Source organism: Diadema setosum, chromosome 11, assembly GCF_964275005.1.
Source record: "Diadema setosum chromosome 11, eeDiaSeto1, whole genome shotgun sequence".
NCBI classification, from domain to species: domain Eukaryota; kingdom Metazoa; phylum Echinodermata; class Echinoidea; order Diadematoida; family Diadematidae; genus Diadema; species Diadema setosum.
Window position 1 is genome coordinate 6,506,135 of NC_092695.1, and position 21,849 is coordinate 6,527,983.

Below are 21,849 nucleotides of genomic sequence, written 5' to 3' on the forward strand. Positions count from 1 at the left end.
TGGCGAATTAAACTCTATTTTGAGGAGAATAAGGGAGAAGGAAAGCATCTGTTTTAATTGCATAGAGGTTTTCATGTATCCTTGTCTTCACTAAAGTACTTTGCTTGTGAGCCTTGCTGTCGTGATCGTTGAAGCAAAATTAAATTCATCGTATAACCAGACTTCGTTGCCCTATCAGATTGAAAGCAAAAGCGTTGTTGTTGATGGCCTAGTCACATGGTTATAATATCCAGGTAGCGCGTGAGAAATTCACGGTAGAGACTAGCAGGCCACCGCCGGTAGTCTGTGAGACGCCGGCAGATGACCCATCGATCACCGGTCGGTCGCCGAGCAATTTCGAAAAAATCGGCCGGTGACCAGTGGAGGGTCGTCCAGTTGCCGGCGGGGCATCACTCCGTGACTGCTCGGACTCTGCGAGGAGAAGATCCCCATATTCATATTTCGCAAAGTTTTTAACCTAAAATCGACAGGACATGTCGCTCGGGCACCGCTGGGGGACTTTACAGCCTGCTCGACATCGTCAAAAAAATCGCTGGGCTGTGCCAAAATTTTGGCGGCGACCGACATTGACCGAGCAGGCTGCAAATTGGTCAGTCGCCGCTGTTAGTTGTGACCGTAGCCTTAGATGGCAGCTTCTACATTTTGCGCTCGACGATAGCTTGATTTTTAATAAGAATTGGCACTACTTTTTTTGACATGCATTGTCTGAAAAAGTCCTAGTGACATTACGCAATGAACATAATGAAGACAATACGATGAGAACAGGCATAGGCCTAATAACAATAACAACTGGTTCAGCATTTGTCGATATTCATACTCTATACAAAAAGAAGCTTTTTGTGCTCGTGACTATAAAAAGTGAATGGAACATTTAGCCTGAGTTTTCCTGGAATAACATATGAAAATCAAGTAATAAGTGTTTAAGCAGGGGCGGATCCAGGAATTCCGTAAAGGGGAGGCGCCTTTGCAGAATTGAAGGGGGGCGCACGCCCCTCACCCCCATTTCTTTTTGATTCTTTTGTTTTTAACCAAAAATAAAGAGGGGTGCGCGCTCGGTGCGCCCCCCCCCCCCTGCATCCGCCACTGGTTTAAGCATAAAACATGCTTCACCGTAACACCAAAGTCTGTTTGATGACCGGGCTTCATTCCTGATAATAGATTGTAGAGAAGTGAGGAGCTTAGGATAGGTGTCCAAACCACGAATCACATAAATTTAAGATTCATCAATTCGGTTGGTCAAGTCTAATCCTATGCGAATGCATTTCTTCATAAAGTTCCATGACCTCGTTGGCGCATCTGATGACGTCAGGGGTCAGGTCACTTCGGCTTGGCATTGCACCTGGTGGTATGAACTTTGTGCTGTCTATGGTTCTCTGGTAGAAGGATTTGTAGCTGGCGAAATGTTGAGCAGACGCCACCTTCCAAGATTCCATCGGTCGGAGGGATCCTTCCCACTGCAGCATCGATTCCTTGTACGGCAATCCGACCGCCCGACAGTACTTCGGTAATATTTTGGCAGGATTTCGGAGCAGATCGTCGCCATCGATCACTACCGGCTGGCTGTCGAGGTGGGTGCAAACGTGCTTCCAGATCTTGTACAGCTCCCCAAAGAAATATCCATCGGGACAATATCGATTGTCATATTTGAGATCAAACTTATCTTCAGTCACTATATCTTTATCAATCTCATCTGACAAGCTTTTAACTCTGTATACGGCGCGACGATAGGACGGAAGAACTCGCCAGGGATGGCGAATCAGGAAAGTATGTTTGAAGCCTTTAGGCAGGAACCGAATGCCGTCGTCACAGCCGTAAGCAATGTCTTTCACGAAGACATGCTGACTTGTGGAACGTTCCAAGAATCTTTTGTCTGATGCGTACCTGCAGAGATGAATAGAAGGTAAACTCAAAACTTCAGAAAAATTTATCCGCATAAAGTTTCAGGAAATGCTAAACGCTCTTACCACACACATGGACTATGAAAGGAGGTCTTTCTTTGATCCCATCAGCACCATCGCCACCTGATCATGTGCATCTTAATGAGTGCATTTAGACGTTTGGACAGTGACAATTGTGTAATTGTCCCTGCCTTAGGATTATAAAATAGAATTCTACAGACACTACTAGAAAATAATGCATATATTATTGTGAGTGAATCCACTAAAGTTTTAAAAAGAGCAAAACCACATCATTTCAAAACACACTTTTAATATAAAATATGTGACAACATGAATAGTGTCCAACAACAACAACAAAACACTCTTTATACACACAAACAACATATAATACCACATTATAACAAGAACAATCTTAGTGTCGTCATGACATTACACTTTAACAAGGTATCTTTTCAATGATCATTTAAAATCTGTTTTCAGTGGATATTTCGTCTGAAATTCCAACTAAATCAAATGGAATATGATAGACACCCGAGGGTACCAGATTATTGCTATTATCATTAAAGGGGAAGGCTAGTAACTGATCAGTGGGAATCAGTGGAAATGCTGGGAGATGATTGTTCCAATCCTTATGGGATTCATTCAAGAGTTCATTGTATATCTATTGTTGTGTGAAAATGATTTGCTTCAGAACGGTCTCATATTCAAGTAATGTGCAGATTAATGCTCCGTCACTGACCAGGGACGCTTACCTGGAAGCATTAAACTGCACATTACTTGAATATGAGACCATTCTGAAGCAAATCATTTTCACACAACAATAGATATACAATGAACTCTTGAATGAATCCCATAAGGATTGGAACAATCATCTCCCAGCATTTCCACTGATTCCCACTGATCAGTTACTAGCCTTCCCCTTTAAGGTCAAGCATTTAGAAACACTCGTTTTATACACGCGGCACATCTACACCACAATATTTCATTTCATTTTCATTTTGTGTAACGTGTACAGTACAGTGTATCCTTTGTAGTGTTCATTCTGGTTTTTGTTTCATGTTTGTGATGTTAATGATAATGTATCCTATATTCTTTACCTGGTCGAATAAATGATAATAATAATAATAATACTTGTACAAAGTATGCGTACTGGAAAATAACTGATGTTATGGTATAGTGACTTACGAACAAAACAAAAAAACGTGAGTTAACAACAAATTTTTTGATTGGGTCTAGTGAACTGAAAGAATTAAAATCTGTTTACGTTTGACTTCGATCCGGGGAGAAGGGGGGAGGGGGTGGAGGCGTGTCCTACTGGCTACGACCATGAATGTATACACGCCGCTATATTCCTACATGCGGATATTCGCCAACGATGTCTCCGTTTTTCTCTTTCTTCTGAAGTTTATTTATGTTTGGGGTGGATTTCCTCTTTTAAGGAATTTTCTGCCGAAATAATCATCTTGCATCATTAACTTGGCAACTTTTTTTTTTTTGCTTCGTTTTTGCTTGTTTGTTTGTTTGTTTGTTTGTTTGTTTCTGTTTGTTGTTGTTGTTGTTTGCTGCGAATCCTATATTGGTAAACATTAGATTTATAGGTGGCTCGGTTCATGAACCTGCACAAAATCAGAATGAAATTTACATTAATTTAACTGTGTAAGAGAAAAATAACTCAGAAGCTTTAATCTTGTAAACGCGTTTCAAATTCATGAATCAGCCATGAATAGTAATGAATGAGAGGTCTTTCAAAATCATGCAACAACAATGAACATTTTTAAAATATAATATATGAATGACAAAAGGTTTAAATGAACGACATAACAATATGTAGGCCTACATTCAATATGGAAAGGTTTTTGGTCAAAAGTCTACTAAAATCATTCTACTGCTGAGAGTGCACGCTGACCGCACACACAGAACGCGAAGGTGCACGCTTTGAATTTATTCATGAGCCTACACGGTCTGCCGCACACGTTGTGTACACAGCAGTGATACGGACTGCTCCATTGTCGAATATGGGTAAGATGCTGCTGAAACAACATAGGGGCAGTCATAAACACAGCATTATGGGTTAAACCTACATTGACAACTTGAATTACTCAGTACATGCTTTTCACGAAAAAAAAAAACAACAACCAAAAAACAAAACAAAACTGAAAGCTGAAGTAGTGTAGATTCATAATCATGTGGTAATGTTGACCACCGGAAGTTCCACCGGCACTGCACTGCATTGTACTTCATGCTCCACTCACAGTTTTAATTATATAATTTTTAAACAGGAGGTTGGTTTAGAAAATTACTTATTAAAGTTGGATGTAGTGGATAGAATAACTCTGTGTAAATTTCGTTGTGGGCCACCACAAGCTGCCTATTGCTACTTGTCGATATTTACCTGATCAAGTATCCCAATTATGTACTTTACCAACTTGCAGGTTCAAGGGGATGAATTTCATTACTTGTTGGTTTGTCCTTTCTTCAGTGAAACACGTAGGCATTATGTTAAGAGGTATTTCTCATGCCGTCCTAACGTTATTAAATGTCATCAATTATTCAGTAGTAAGAGTATTAAAACGTTGAAGAATTTGTCCAGATTTTGTAAGATAATTATGTTGAAGTTTGACTAGAATCATTTTTAGTAGTGCCAAAACTGTAAGGTGTGCCAGTTGGCACAGTGTGCTCTATTGTTGTAAAATCTTGCCGATATTATATTACATGTATTTATGTGTTGTGACTGCCAAAGATTTAATTTTTTTTTTTTGTTCTTGTGTGTTTTATACTCATTGTATTTCTTCCATGCCCCGGGAGGGGCCGTTTTAAGAAATAAAATTAATTGTCATTGTCATTGTCATTGTCATTGTCATTGTCATTGTCATTGTCAGTTACCTCGGAACGTTCACCCCCATTACACAATGGTGCACTCTCCGTATATGTGCTTGCCTAGAAAGATATGATTATCGAACATCATTGAAGAAGAAAATTCCCGTTTTCTATATCTTCTCAGCAACATATAAAGTCATAACTGGTACAGTAGGTGGTCAGTTAATACAAGGGTTCACCGCTGACTTCAGGAAACTTAGAAATGAGAAGTACATATCCAATTTACGTTATAACTCGCGGTATATGAAATCATAACCCGTCCAAATGCAGCCACAAGTAAACAGTGACGTCATGTTTCATAATAATAATGATAATGAGCTTCTCTGTGTCGCTGATTCTGATTGGATTGAGGACGGGACCTTCTCAGTTTTTTGCCAATTCCGACAAGACCTATAAGCCAATCACAATGAGTTTGACATATATGATAGAGAATTTTTTGGCGCGTAACATGGTAGAAGCCACAGCTTTATGTGCCATTCTGTTGCGGAGATACAGCCTTTCAAATAGGAGGTGTCACTGCATCACACGGCAAATACTGAGAAGTGTGTACAATCCTATGGGGCAGTTATTCTGAAGTAAACTCAAAAAGCTGTTTTGAGCAGCCAATCCGACGTTTATTAGAAGTCCATTTATCTTCTAATTTTAGTATTCTATAGAAAAATGTCCAAAGACTAGAAAGCTGCTAGCCATACGTCCATGGATATTACTTACTTTATGATATTTCTGCATTATAATGACAGTATGTCGGGTTTTGCTTGTGCGTCTCCATAGGTTATGATACAGGGTGCGCGCGCGCGTGGTCTGTGTGTATTAAAAGAGACAACCTTTCCATGTTATGACACACTCACAAGTAATAATTGTTCCAAAAAGATATAGCACCTAACCATATTTTCTCCAAGGACTTTAGGTTATACAGGGTTGTAATAGCAAAAGGTTTAGTTTGATAGTAAGGATTAGAATTACGGTTAGGGATATGTTTGTGAGTGGAATTTATGTTGGGCTTAGCGTGCAGATGTTTCATGGGAGTAATTTTCGTACGAGCGAACAATGTCATGGAAACGAATGAAAATCGCTGTGCCACACTGGTCTCGGAGAACTCACGATATGTAGTCAGGATAATATCTCGTCATCGTGATTTCGGTCAACTTGTCGGCGACCTTCTGGTAGACCTCCTCATTTCCCTCTCGATCTGTGGGCAATTTGCCGCCGAAATGATGGGCGTACTCCAACATGGCGATGTGGCAGAAGCAGTAGGGCTCAAGCCATATCTCGCTTTCCTCGATAGATGACAGGCACTTGGTCAACGAAGTGGAAGCTGACCTCGGGACACACCAGAGGATGGTGCGGCTTCGACTCGCGTGGTCGATCTCGGAGGACATCGCGCTGATCTCGAGTGTTGGCGAAAACAGCGATCACGACCAGACATAGACATGGACACACGCAACTTGTATGCCGTCATCTCGGTGTGATTTCGTCATGCCATGTACGAGTGTTACTACATGTATTTGACCTTTAGTCCGATGTAAATGATCATATGGAAATCGTGTTCTCATAATGGTACGTACTTGCACTTTGGAGTTGGCTGTCAATATAAGCCAGTTCGGGGAGTCCAGTTTGCGCATGAGCAGAAAAAAAACCCATTTTTACTGCAAAGGGACAGTTTGGTTTTCAAATTCAGAGTTTAGTATCTGTAAGGCCAATATGTAATCCTTATTACTGGAGCCTGCCGTTATACATCCACCTGACAGTAAGCCTGGTATTTGGAAATGTTAACTGAAAAGCACAAAGAAATGGATGCTTCCTAAAGTGCTGACTGACGAATCATTCTTGTCATTATGATCTACGCAGGTTTATCCTTTGTTTGAATACGAGTTCCATAAATTGCTATGTTGGGCAAACTGATGCATTGTGTCGATTTGAATCGAGTGAAGTACCTAACCAACTGAGAAAAATGAAAGGTCATTTGTACCCATGTGCACATGACCTATCTCTGAACTGGCTTATTTGGTGAATCCACACAACTCAACATGCAGAATGGCGATTAAGCAGGCCCTTTGATATAGGGGACGGGGTCAGCTTGAACACACACACACACACACACACACACACATGTACATATATATATATATATATATATATATATATATATATACACAAGGTTTAAAAGTTATTTCTAAAATTTCCATTTGCAAATATGGAGATGTGCATGATCAAAATGAAAAAAAAAAAAGAAAAAAAAAATCCAAATCCACACAATCAATAACCTCAACATGACCCCTTCCCGCTAGGTTGACGTTCGTGGTTGAGAGTCTGAACTCTGAGCACGGATGTACACGTACTAAACACCTTTCCGGGCAAGACTTGCGTGTGAGTTGCGGGGAACATTTTTTTGCTACACGTAGATCCCGCAGATGGCCCGCACATTACAGTACCTATAGCACGTATCTCGCCCGTATAGTTAGGCTTTTGTAATTGTAGAACCACAATTTGCCCATATGATATTACAATTATCTTTGGGAGAAGTAAGGTATTGTATATGATGAAAATAGAGTTAAATGAGCGGGAGAAGAAACTTCAACTTAGAAATAATCCCAGTGGGTTTTTTTTTTTTTTTTTTTAGAAATACACGTTATAACAAGGTGCAAAATGCTCGTTCCAAGTCAGTTTTATCTATACTCCCAAAATTTCAGAATTTATTTTCTTTTCTAATGATATCGTCAATCTTCTTTCACATGTCAATTCTCATGATTTAACATAACACAATCTATGATATTGCAAATGAGTATATTCCCTTTTTCACCCTCTTTTATTTCTATCAATACGATTTTTAAAAACTTTAGTCAACCTCCTGGTGTTGTTGCTGTTTGTGTTTTGCCAATATGTTCTTTCTCTTGTTGGGAATGTTATCTTTTGTTCTGTATCAGATTTTGTTGAATGAATGAATGAATGTCAGTTTATTCAAAACCAAACAAAAATAACAAGATAACACAAATCGCTGATACAAAAATTTACATGGTTTTTAGGACCCCGAAAGAAGCAAGGCTTGTGAGTAATATGGGGCCCTATGCAAGGTACAAATAAGTTGGGACTCAGCAGCACAAAGGCCAACCGCCAATGATGTAAAGTGACATTCCCCATCATAATAATCAGTTGAGAGAACATTCAGATCAGTCACTGAAACCACCGACAGCAGACCAAAGTACCACGTAAGTTCACACACTAACACTACAACATGGCAAGTATATATCAGAACAATCATAATGTATATACAATGGCAACAGATAACCTACATAAAAAGGAGACCATAAACACACTAACATACACACACACCCACCCACACCCTCACACCCCCATACACAACCACACCACACAAAGCACTCAAAACTAAAGTAGGCTGGCCAGTCTACATAACATCAAATAAATATCTAACATGTAGTTTAACAAATTCATTTCAAACTGTCTAATAGATATTTTTTACACTGAACTTTGAATCTAGAAAATGTTGTACTGTTCCTAATGTCAACAGGTAATTGGTTCCACTCTTTAATACAAGTGGTTCGGAAAGAATTCAAGGAAACAGTAGTCCTTACATGAGGACGATGGAAGAGGTTTCTCTGACGTGTGTTGGCAAAATTGTGGACAAGACTGAAGTTTAAACACAAAAACCAAACAATGAAACGATACTAATCCATCACTTGGTAGTAACTTTAACTGAAGGAATAATGGCTTACTCGGCTGTCGGAAGTTGGAATTGGTGACAAGCCTTATTACTTTCTTTTGTAATACTTTCAATTTATCAACGTGAGTCTTAAACGTATTGCCCCATGCAACATTGCAATAAGTCAGGTAAGGAAGAACAATGATATTGTATAAAGTTCTTAAAATCCTCTCTGGCAATTAATCTACATAAACACCAACACTTCGAGAAACCTTGGTGCAAACAGATTCTAGATGGAGTTTCCAAGTCAGATGCTCATCGACAATAACTCCAAGGAATTGAACATGTTCGCTAAGGACAACATTGTGTCCCCCGATGTTTAAAGTATCAATATCATTCGGAATAATTTTACCTCTATAGATCGAAATACAATACATTTAGTCTTTTGAACATTTAGGAATAGCTTATTACAACAAAACCAAGCAAATAATTTTTTAATTTCAGCATTTGCAACCGTCATCACAGGTACAATGTTTTTATTAGAGAGTAGTAAACTAGTGTCGTCAGCAAATAGTGAATATGAAAATATTTTTGATGAGTTAATGATATCATTGATATATATCAAAAATAACAAAGGACCAAGCACTGACCCCTGTGGCACACCATACCGAATGGAACCAGATTGCGATTACTCAAAAGGATGTTGTGGTCTATGGTGTCAAATGCCTTTGACAAGTCTAGAAAAATTCCAAGGCAAAAATGTCCATCATCAAAGGATTTTATGATAGCATCCAACAAGTTGAAAACGCCCATGCTATAGTAGAAAAATGTTTACGAAAACCAAACTGTTGTGGAATCAGAACATCTCTTTTCAATAGAAAATCGTTTAAACGCTTGTAGACTATTTTCTCTAAAATCTTAGAAAAAATTGGTAAAAGCGCTATAGGTCTGTAATTAATCAGATTCTTATTATTATCTTTTTTTATACACAGGAATTTTAGCTACCTTTAGCTTGTCAGGCACAATTCCTTGCGACAATGATTTGTTGAAAATATCACATAACGGCTCAGCAAAAAAATGAATGCATTCCTTGACAACCCGAGGGGCAATATCATCCGACCCACTTGACTTCGATGACTTAAGCGAGGATACAAATTTAGTGATTAAAAAATACAGAAATTGGTCTAAAAAACAAGGATGAATTATCACTACTTGGCTTTAAGTATTCATAAAAAGACTGTGGGACTGAAGGAATCCCTCTACTTATTTTAGCGGGTAATCCTATAAAATACCTGTTAAAAGCTTCTGCCTTCTGTTTACTCGACACCAGCGATGATCCTTCATGAAACATCTCAGAAGGAATTGAGCACTTCTTACCACGTCCCAACAGTCCATTAATGTGTGACCACGTTTTTTTTAATATCACCTTTTACGCTTTGAAACAAATCATTATAAAAATTCTTCTTTGCTAGACGAAGAGTTTTTAACCAAAATGTTTTTGAACTCTACATATTTCTTTTTATTCACATTAGTTGGTGTTTTGACGTAACTGCTATAAAGCTTGTGTTTACGATTTATTCACTTCAATAGCCCACAAGTAACCCAAGGCTTCTTACATTTTTTCTTACATGTCACTTGGATGAGAGGAAAACACTGATCATATAAATCTGTAAAAACCCGAATAAAATATTCATATGAATCATTAGCATTATCCAATAAATACAGATCCTCCCAGTCGATATTCAATAGCTGTTGCTTAAAAGATAAAATTCTTTCATCTGTTATTAGGCTTGATTGTTGGATTTAAAATTCGTAAAATCACCCCTATTAACACAAAAGATAGGCATATGATCTGAAATGTCAGAACACAGAACACCAGCATTAAACTCGTTATGAATACAGTTTGTAAAAATGTTATCTATGAGTGTGGCTGTATTTTGAGATACATGTATACGAGTAGGCTTCGTTATGAGAGAAAACAAGCCACTTGTTTTATGTGTTGTGAATTGATGCTGGGACTGAGATCATTTTGATTGCAGGTTCTGATCATCATTGTGCAAACCCCCTGCCGGACACGAAGATAGTTGACGTTTACACTACTGGTGTTCTGCTCCCACAATATCTTCGTGGTTCGCTACACGACGGGAAGACCGAGAATATGCGGAAGCAATTTTGTGACAGTCCCCGTACTCGGACTCCCGTCCCCATAATACGCAGTTTCGCTTTCCTGTACAGGACGGAGGCGTGGGGACAAGATCGCGGATTAGCTGGCTGGCTGATTCACTCCTGCCCAGCATCGGGACCGAACGCTATTTTGGCCGAATACCGTACTCTTTTTCTCCAGGACGGTACGTTTCTCGGATTTGATCATGCGCAGAAACAAATTTGGCACACGGCACGCTCAAATCCCGCCCGCGTCGTGCTTACGAAAACTCCCTATTATAAAGTGAGGAAAGGACTTCTCTAATTATTGGGTTTAGGACCCTTCCGAAAGTACATATTTCAACTTAAAATTCCAATCCACCGACGCAACATTTTACGTCACTTACATTACCATCACGTTTTTGGTATAGAGGGCTAGCTACGTCATAGTTTGACCGGAGGAGGACTTGGAGGGGATATAATTATCTTGCCCATATTTGACAAATCAAGGTGGAGAAAATGTAGACTTCATGAAATAAGGCAGTATGACTTTTCATAGAAAAAAAGTATTGTTTTGTTACTTCTTGTTCGGGTGTTAATTCTAAGAAATGCTTTATTCGAATCACAGAATTCGAATCACAAAACACACCTATACATGTACTTTTGTTAGCAATAGCACTAGGATAAACTAGCTATTTTCAATATATCTTAAAAAACAATATTGTGTCCGAGTTGATAAATTATTAAGTGTTTCTATTTATTTTGTTAAAAACTGTATGATTTTGAGTTATCAAAAGATTGGGTAATATTAACAATTTCACTGGGATTTGTTGGATTCAGAAAAAAAAAAGGACTCTTGATTTTTGGTCGAGGAGATAATTTCTAAATTGAACATGAGTAGGTTCCGGGCCGATATTAGTAAAAAAAAAAAAAATGAATTGAATAAATTGACATATTCAAGATGGGATCATTCATTTTGGAACCATTTAATGTGATGTTATACGTTGGTGGAGGATCTGACTTTCCTCTTAAATAATTTGATCTCTTTGGTAATTTTTAAAGTTGCATTGATATTTGAACTGACCTTTTTTGTTTTGTTGGGGAAAAACATCCGAAAAAAAAGAATCGATTGTCGATTGTACGTTGACTCGGAGTCCTTTCGAGTCAAGACAGCGATTCGGAGGAGACGGAGGGGGGGGGGGGTGTGTCCTACTGGATACTACCATGAATGTATACACACCGCTAAATTCCAATGTGAGGGTAATTATTTCGCCAATGGCGTTTCCGCCCCTCCCCCCTCCACATACACACACACACACACACACACACACACACACACACACACACATAGACCAGGGAGGTGGGTTGCTTCCCACCTCCCTGCATAGACACACTCGTTACATGAAATCGCCGCAACTGCTTCAAAGACATAACCATGCACCTAGTTATTTTTACTAGTGAGATTCTTCGAGTGCATTTTGGGAACCTGGATTGCACATATTTGAATTTGTCTTAACTTCATTTTATCATTTCGTTGCGATTTTTTTTTTTTAATTTGTCAACATTAATACAACAGAAAACTGAAAGTGGTAATTATTACCCAGACAATATTTTTAACAAAATCAGCCATAACTCATTTACCTATCTCCATGTTTATGGTTTCCAAAACATTAAGTATTATGACAAAATGTTACGGGTCTATGTGGTCGTTTATTTATCATATTTGTCTTTGCTTTTGAAATGCTTTGAAGATGTTTTTAAAATTGTGTCTTTGTGTCTACGACAGTCGGATTTCGTCTTTTTTTTCCTTTAATTTTCGGCGCATATTTTGGTGTGTATAAACAATGACTGTAGTTTTTGATTTCTCTTCTTTATTAGTATATTGTACCTGTGTCTTTAATGTTACACCAGAAGCACTATATGTTTTATGTCACGTGATGATATCTATGTACATGTACTGTAATTTGTTTACATGGGCCGTCAACGAAATCTATAGTAATTGCTTTAAAATAATGGTCCTCTTCACAATTATCAACTTTAAACTATGTCATATTTGACAGATAAACAAAGCAGCCACACGTGATTTAAAATATGAATTTATGGTGCTGTATTCATTTGTGGAAGAAAATTCATTGTTAATTGCTTTACTTTCTGAATGATTTCTTAATGCAGGATTAGAATAAGATGTAGCATAAAATGAATAAAACGTTACGCAACATCACATGTGACTGATTTTTCTGCATAATTATGACGAAAACACTTTGCAAAATCTTATTAGAAGAATTATTCAAATGATGTAATAGACAGAAGAATTATTCAAATGATGTAAGAGACATACCAAATATTCAATTGAATTCATTTTTTCATATTATTTTTTTTTCTTTAAAGGGATCGTTTATATAGTTTTGGTTGAGACCTAATTTCAGGTTTCTAACATTTTTTTTTTTTTTTTTGTGAGAAAATGAGAAACCTCTAATGAAATATGAAAGAGCATGTAATTCCATGAGGATTTCAACGTTTATTTGATAAACACTGATAAAAATTGGTTTGGAAATGGCTGAGATATCCAACACAGAGCAATTCTAATGAAGTGTGGGACCCACCTTTCATTACGATCGCTTTGTTTTACTCCGTTTTTTTTTTTTTTTGGATGTTTCAGTTATTCCAAACCCAATTTTCATCAAACAAACTTTGAATTCCTCGTAAAATGGTGTGCTCTATACTATTTCATAAGTGTTTTCTTGGTATCTCGCAAAAAGTTTAAAGCCCAACTCTCATCTCCACCAATACTGTACCCATCCCTTTAAAGAGAACATACAAAGTAACAATGTAATAACGTTGCTAATAATTATTGATGAGAAATGAACCTAAGAGTAATGGCATATGGCCTATCATACAGATGATAATATTTTCACTTATATTCGCTTATTCGCAAATACATAATTACTCAGTAATCAATAATGCCTGTTTCCCATTGGATATAAAACGACAAAGAAACTTTCGCTGACTCATATCATGACAAAATAACGTGTCTAGTGACATCACAATTTGGCCCTACTCTGGGAACTGAATGAGATCCTTTGTACAATGTAAATGTTTATGTTTCACTTGAGAAGATTCTGTTTTCTACGACATGAAATTAGCATAAAGGTTAGTTTATTGCTTTCTGAGATGGCATCTCCTAATTTGTGCACTTGACGATAGCTTGAAGGGATCGTATAGTTTTGGTTGAGACCCAATTTTAGGTTTCTAACATTATTTGGTGAGATAATGAGAAACCTCTTATGAAATATGAAAGCGCATGTAATTCTATGAGGAATTCAACGTTTATATGATGAAAATTGGTTTTGATATGGCCGAGATATAAAAAAAGAGCGATTCTAATAAAGTGTGGGACCCACACTTCATTACGATCGCTTTGTTTTACTTTGTTTTTGGATGTTTCAGTCATTCCAAACCCGATTTTCATAAAATAAACTTTGAATTCTTCTTAAAATGGTATGCTCTGTACTATATCATAAGTGTTTTCTTGGTAATTGCAAAAAGTTAAAAGCCCAATTCTCATCTCCACCAATACTGTACCATCCCTTTGATTTGTAATCATAAGTGGTACTGCTTTTCTGACATGTCTGAACGAGCTAATAGGGACACCACACAATGACGACAATGAAGACAAAACTTAAAATGAGAACAGGTACAATAACAATAAAAAAAGAACAGTTCAGTGTTTTGAGAAGGTCTCTTCCTGCAAGAACATGATGAGAATCAATTAATAAGTGTTGAAGCATATAATATACTGCATCATAACACCAAAATCTGATGACTGAAGGAGCTTGGATTTTATAGGCGGAGTCCTTATAAACCCTGAATCACATAAAGTTAGGATTTATCAATTCGGTTGGTCAAGTCTAATCCTGTGCGAATTCATTTCTTCATAAAGTTCCATGACCTCGTCGGCGCATCTGATTATGTCAGGGGTCAGGTCACTTCGGCTTGGCATTGCACCTGGTGGTATGAACTTTGTGCTGTCTATGGTTCTCTGGTAGAAGGATTTGTAGCTGGTGAGATGTTGAGCAGACGGCACCTTCCAAGATTCCATCGGTCGGAGAGACCCTTCCCATCGCAGCATTGATTCCTTGTACGGCAGTCCGACCGCCCGACAGTACTTCGGTAATATTTCGGCAGGATTTCGGAGCAAATCGTCGCCATCGATCACTACCGGCTGACTGTCGAGGTGGGTGCAAACGTGCTTCCAGATCTTGTACAGCTCCCCAAAGAAATATCCATCGGGACAATATCGACTGTCATATTTGAGATCAAACTTGTCTTCAGTCACTATATCTTGATCAATCTCACCTAACTGGCCATGAAGCTTGTACATGGCGCGACGATAGGACGGAAGGACTCGCCAGGGATGGCGGATCAGGAAAGTATGTTTGAAGCCTTCAGGTAGGAACCGAATGCCGTCGTCACAGCCGTAACCAATATCTTTTACGAAGACATGCGGACTGGTAGAACGTTCCAATAATCTTTTGACTGATCCGTACCTGCAGAGATGAATAAAAGGTCAACTCAAAACTTCATAAAAATTTATCCGCATAAAGTTTCAGGAAATGCTAAACATTCCTTATTAACACCATCGCTCTGTCTCTTTGTAAAACGTTCGTCCCTGCCTTAGGATTGTGGAATAGAATTCTACAAACACTACTAGAAAATTATGAATACACTATTTTGAGTGAATGGACTAAATCTTTAAAGAGAGCAAAACCACATCAAGACACATTTTTAAAATAGAAAATATGTGACAACATGAATAGTGTCCAACAACAACAACAAAACACTTTGTATACACACAAACAAACAACATATTCATTACCATAACAAGAACAAGTGTCGTCATGAAAGTACCCTTTAAACAAAGTAGCTCATCAATGATCATTTGAAATCTGTTTCCAGTGGATATTTTGTCTGAAATTCCAACTAAATCAGATGGAATATGAGAGACACACAAGGGTACCAGAGCATTTAGAAACACTCTACACGCGGCACAACTAAATCACAATACTTATACAAAGTATGCGTACTGGAAAGTAACTGATTTATGGTAGAGTGACTTACAAAAAAAAAAAAAAAAACCCAACCCGTGAGTTAAGATTAATTGGGTCTAGTTAACTGAAAGAATCAAAATCTGTTTACGTTTGACTTCGATCCGGGGAGAAGGGGGGGGGGTGGAGGCGTGTCCTAAAAACGACCATGAATCTATACACGCCGGTATATTCCTACATGCGGATATTCGCCAATGGTGTTTCCGTTTTCAATTCAATTCAATTCAATTCAAACTTTATTTCATTTTTCGAAAAGAACATAAACATTTCACTTTCTTTGGTAACAGAGAATAAGGTTGCATACAATCAAAACAGAGTAAATTGAGAAAACATAATTGTGGAACCTTGGGGTAACAAATAATGTTGTAATGAAAATTGACTGAAGTGATATAGACGATATAACATTACACAAAATATCGAAAAATGGAGGGACCCACTAAAAAGGCAGTGCTTGTAGAATGTGGGCCCCTCAGGTACAGAATGTCAATAGAAAATGAACTGATGCAAAAAGGGGAAAAATTGGGAATAAAGTCAGATAAAACAAAAGTCTGGAAGCCCAATAAGAAGACAGAGTAACAGACAGACACACATACATAGGCGAATGGACATTAAACGAGACTGGGACGATAAAACTTATAAAGGGGGACTTAAGTACAAGACAGAACGAGACAAGACTGTCATAATAGGAAGACAATACAACGGACAGAAAGGCAAAACAGATCCAGCGATCCTCGACAGAACTATATCGAAAAAATAATGGGATGCGTGGAAAGGATACGGAAATATGGAAAAATAGAGAGAAATAGATGCGGAAGTAATACAAGTAGAATCGAATCTACTCTGTAAGTGTCTCGGGACAACAGAGACAAGAAAATATGTGACAGTGTATCATAGGTAATCAAAATTCTTCGAAAAGAAATTAAAATGAGCCAACAGGCTGATTCAATTCTGTAGGAACATAAATTGCAATAAGAAAGACTTTAAAGGACAAGTTCACCTTCATTAACATAAGGATTGAGAGAATGTAGCAATATTAGTAGAACGCATCATTGAAAGTTTGAGGAAAATCGGACAATCCATTCAAAAGTTACGAATTTTTGAAGTTTTTGTGCAGTCACCGCTGGATGAGAAGACTATTGCAGTGTATGATGTCACATGCGTACAACAATATAAGGAAAATATAAAGAGAATTTCACAAAATTTCATCTTTTGAAAAAAGTACACATTCCCTCGACTCTTTACTGACATATGTTATGGGTAATATTATTCCCATTGCCCTTAGAAAGAGGCAAGTCAAGTGCTCTTTTATTATGCGAAAAAAAGTGAAAATATGTTGAATTTTCTTTACATTTTCTTTATACTGTTGTACTCATATGACATCACGAGCCTCAGTAGTCTCCTCATCCAGCGGTTCCAACACAAAAATTGTAAAAATTCATAACTTTTGCATCGATTGTCCAATTTTCCTCAAACTTTCACTGATGTGTTCTACTAATATTGCTGCATTCTCTCAATCCTTATGTTTATGAAGGTGAACTTGTCCTTTAATCTCCTCTTAAATGAAAATTTAGAGGGTGCAATTTTTATGTCATTATTCAGAAAATTCCAGTAAGTTGGTCCAGTATAGATAAGTGTGTTCTTAGCAAGAATTGTTCGTAAAAGAGGTAAGTGAAATTCATTGGAACGTCGAGTGGGATAGTGATGGAATGATTGATTTCTTTGAAACATAGAATCGAATATGGAGGGGAGTGAGTTGTTGCTGTACGTATACATAAATTGCCCCAAATTGAATAAATACAAATCTTTAATTTTTAGCAGCTTATTAGCGGCAAATAACATATTTGAGTGGGAGGGTATGAAAGGATAACTGATGACACGGAGAGCTTTCTTTTGAAGAAGGAACACTCTATCCAGTAGGTTCTGGTGAGTGTTGCCCCAAACTAAAACACCATAATTAAGATAAGGCAATATCAATGACGAATATAACATAAGTAATGATTTTTGTGGAATATACAATTTCATTCTATTTATAACACCTATATTACGTGAGATTGTGTTGGATATATAATCAATATGTAACTTCCAGGAAAGTTTGTCGTCAACAATAATTCAAAGGAATTTAAAATGTGAAACTCGTTCTAAATGAAAATCATTCAAAACTATAGCTGTACTCAAAGTGTCAACAGTATTACTAAAAATCATATATTTCGTTTTTGGGGCATTCAACGATAATTTATTGGCTCTAACCCAATTATTCACTTTTTGTAATTCAGTATTGACTTTTTGAACAAGAAAATTAACATCATTGTGGGCAAAAAATACACTGGTATCGTCAGCAAAATGGATAAAGGACAATACATCAGATGCCTGACAAAAATCATTAATGTAAACAATAAATAATAATGGCCCCTTCTTTCTTTTGAAGTTTATTTATGTTTGAGGTGGATTTCCTCTTTTAAGGAATTTTCTGCCGAAATAGTCATCTTGCATCATTAACTTGGCAACTTTTTTTGCTTCGTTTTTGCTTGTTTGTTTGTTTGTTTGTTTGTTTGTTTGTTTCTGTTTGTTGTTGTTGTTGTTTGCTACGAATCCTATATTGGTAAACATTAGATTTATAAGTGGCTCAGTGAACCTGCACAAAATCAGAATGAAATTTACATTAATTTAACTGTGTAAGAGAAAAATAACTCAGAAGCTTTAATCTTGTAAACGTGTTTCCAATTCATGAATCAGCCATGAACAGAAATGAATGAGAGGTTTTTCAAAATCATGCAACAACAATGAACATTAACTTTGTTCTCGGAGAACTCGCGATATGTAGTCAGGGTTATATCTCGTCATCGCGATTTCGGTCAACTTGTCGGCGACCTTCTGGCAGACCTCCTCGTTCCCCTCTCGATCTGTAGGCAATTTGCCGCCGAAATGATGGGCGTACTCCATCATGGCGATGTGGCTGAAGCAGTAGGGCTCAAGCCATATCTCGCATTCCTCGATAGATGACAGGCACTTGGTCAACGAAGTGGAAGCCGACCTCGGGACACACCAGAGGATGGTGCGACTTCGACTCGAAGGGTCGATCTTGGAGGACATCGCGTTGATCTTGAGTGTTGGCGAAAACAGCGATCGCAGACAGTAGACGTGGACACCCAACTTGTATAATCATGTAGGTTGGATTTCGTCAAGTCATTTACAAGTGTTTCCATTTGACCTTCAGACCGATCTATTTGATAATACGAAAATTGTGTCAATCAATAATGGCACGTACCTGCACTTTGGAGCCGGCGGTCAGTTAGGTCAATCCACACAACATGCAGAATGACGATTAAGCAGTCCCGTTAGGGGGTGGGGTCAACTTGAACACACACACAGACTGACAGACAGACAGACAGACACACACACACACATGGTTGAAAACTTCTTTCTAAAATATCCATATGCAAATGTGCAGATGTGCAAAATAAAAAACAAAAATCCAAATTCGCACAATCATCAACCTTTACAGTTAACACCCCTCCCCCCCCCCCTCCCCCGCTATAGGTTGAGAGTCTATATCTCTGAGCATGGAGGTACTAAACATTTAAGCAGTATAGCTCCATTTTCTGAGTGAATAGCTGAGCGAGATATCTTGAGATCCAGACTGGATGCGCATCCCACTCCACCATGACCGCACGCAGCGGGAAGGCAGGGTGGGGGAAAGGGCGCAGTCATGCCCAGAAATCTGAAGAAAAATGATTTAGAAGAATCATTAAAAATATATGGAACATGATTATTTAGATATTCATTTGGCCGCATGAGTGGTGATTATTGTGTTTAGAATCAACAAAAGTAAACATAATTATATAATATCATTTATATCATTTGTAATATCATTTCATAGGTCCGTTAATGCATGGTGTTGAATTACACTTAAAAAAAACACACATATATTTCTTTCATTTCGTGAAGGCTAGTTTCTCAGTATTTTTTCCCAAGTCAAATTTCGTTAATGTTTTGATATGATGAACCTGAATAAATGAACTGAATATGAAAAAAAAAATCACACTTTTGATCCTTAATAGTTCAATAACTATAAATCAGAGTATAAGTAATAGCTGAATAGTGTACAATTTTGTTGGAGGTGATTTGAATATGAAGGAATGAATCAGTTTCATTAAATCCATGATTAATTTTAAAGTTAAGTTCCAGATTTTGGTCAAATTTGAACCCTCTGTAGAAAAGTTATCTTCACACAGGAACCATAGGTGTGTACGTGAGTGACCATGAACAATACACATGAATACCACAAATACCAACTTTTCAGAGTTCTGCTGACTATAGGCTTCTGGTCTCTTGCTCCAGGGCACATGAATGCTTTATAAATGATTCATGATGGATTGCCCTGGGCACTGTCAGTCTGAAAGGGTAAAATACATGCACATGAAAAATGTCAGCACATGTTTTCTTGCATACACTACATTTCAGGATGAATAAAGACTAGCTGTGATGGTGGAATTTTTCATGAGTATGTGTTGAGTATTCAAACCCTGGTCCTTGTTCAGGACCATTGTCTGGGTGTTAACCACACACTCCCATACACACCATGTGCAAAGTTGAAGTTTTGTACAGAGCGTTGATAATAAAGCAAAGTCTGAACCCTAACTTGAAAATAAATCTTGAATTTAGTAAAACTGATTTAAGCTTTCATTTTCAAATTATACCTCCAACAAAAGTGTACACTATTCAATTATAGTTCATATCAATATCAGTGTTATCTGATATATAGTTTTTGAAGTATTACGGTTCAAAAGTAGGATTTTTGTAACACATCTATATTGATATTATGCATAAATATAAATGATGTTTATCTAAAGGACAAGTTCACCTTCATATACGTGTGGATTGAGTGAATGCAGCAATATTATTAGAACACATCAGTTAAAGTTTGGGGAAAATCGGACAATCCATTCATAACTTCTATAAGCAGTCACTGCTGGATGAGAAGACTACTACAGTGTATGATGTCACATGCGTACATAACGATATAAGGAAAATATAAAGAGAATTTCATTCATTTCTACTTTTTGAAAAAAGTGCGCATTTCCTTGACTTGCTGCTCACGTATATTAAGGGTAATATTATTCCTCCTGCTTTGTCCTGCCTTCTGAAAGAGGCAAGTCAAGCGTTCTTCTATTATGCGAGAAAAGTGAAAATATCTTGAATTTTTTTTTTTTTTATCTTTCCTCTTTGTCGGTGTACACATGACATCACAAGCTGTAGTAGTCTTCTCTTCCAGCAGTGACTGAGCAGAAACTTCAAAAAATCATAACTTTTGAACGGGTTGCCCAGTTTTCCTCAAACCCTCACTGATGTGTTCTACTAATATTGCTGCATTCACTCAATCCACATGTCTATGAAGGTGGACTTGTCCTTCAAAGAGAGGTAAAACATGTATGTATGGAAGCACGGAATTTGATGGAACGTACAGAAATGCGCAATGAGCCAAACAGTTATAGAACTGTTAAATTATTCATTGTATTCTAAAACACGAAGAACAGACAATTATTATAGAGAATTGAGGGAACAAAATTAATATCATGCAATTTAAGGAAGATAAGCAATTAGTCTTTACGTATATGTACAATGGTGTTGCATCATTGACTCTGTGCTAGAGTCTGCTCAAACAGCAACGTCTAGCAATAATAGCGAAGATGATGAATTGGCAATGACAGTATTTTTAAAAACACACACAGAAAACCAAGAAAAAAAGGGGAGGAAGAAGAAAAAACCCCGTTTCATGAGACTTTGCGAGAGGATGCCTATTATAGAAGCAGGCACATCTAAGCCTACTCGACGTGGTGGTCTCCCTTTCTCCCTAATGGTCTCGCCCAGACTAGCAAAAATGCAATCAATAATTCAACACACTCTATTGTTGATTCTACATAGTATAGGTTAAACCAGGGAGGTGGAACCTCCCTGCTGGTTGAACGAACGAGCCTCGGGTCGTTCAGCCAGCATCGACGGCGTACATGTTGCATGCAGTGCATGGGCTTTTATATGGCGCCTGGATTCCGCATGACTTCCGATTTCCCTGACTTCTGCATGGTCGTGCATGGACTTGTGCTCTCTTTTTTTTTCTCTCGTCACGTGACTTCGCGATCTCCTATTATTTGTTTGTCCAACAATATTTCAT

The 21,849-nt window shown here is 37.7% G+C and overlaps 2 protein-coding genes and 1 pseudogene across 2 annotated transcripts; all 3 read right to left on the bottom strand.

Moving 5' to 3' along the window:
- Positions 1–1,223: 1,223 nt before the first annotated feature.
- LOC140234983 (uncharacterized) lies at positions 1,224–6,154 on the bottom strand. Its single transcript, XM_072315019.1, has 2 exons — positions 5,877–6,154; positions 1,224–1,881 (listed from the first exon to the last, which is right to left on the bottom strand). The coding sequence occupies exons 1-2, from the start codon at positions 6,152–6,154 to the stop codon at positions 1,224–1,226; spliced, it is 936 nt and encodes a 311-aa protein (XP_072171120.1).
- Positions 6,155–8,361: 2,207 nt separating this feature from the next.
- On the bottom strand, positions 8,362–10,730 carry LOC140234984 (uncharacterized; annotated as a pseudogene).
- Positions 10,731–14,464: 3,734 nt separating this feature from the next.
- Positions 14,465–18,770, bottom strand: LOC140234985 (uncharacterized). The gene is made up of 2 exons (XM_072315020.1): positions 18,493–18,770; positions 14,465–15,122 (listed from the first exon to the last, which is right to left on the bottom strand). The coding sequence occupies exons 1-2, from the start codon at positions 18,768–18,770 to the stop codon at positions 14,465–14,467; spliced, it is 936 nt and encodes a 311-aa protein (XP_072171121.1).
- Between the last annotated feature and the right edge of the window lie 3,079 nt (positions 18,771–21,849).

Excerpts from the sequence above, each read along its gene's own strand:
- LOC140234983 (XM_072315019.1), bottom strand. The coding sequence starts at position 6,154 with ATGTCCTCCGAGATCGACCACGCGAGTCGAAGCCGCACCATCCTCTGG. Across the intron at positions 1,882-5,876 it reads TATTATCCTGACTACATATC|GTACGCATCAGACAAAAGAT; the intron begins GTGAGTTCTCCG and ends TCATCTCTGCAG.
- LOC140234985 (XM_072315020.1), bottom strand. The coding sequence starts at position 18,770 with ATGTCCTCCAAGATCGACCCTTCGAGTCGAAGTCGCACCATCCTCTGG. Across the intron at positions 15,123-18,492 it reads TATAACCCTGACTACATATC|GTACGGATCAGTCAAAAGAT; the intron begins GCGAGTTCTCCG and ends TCATCTCTGCAG.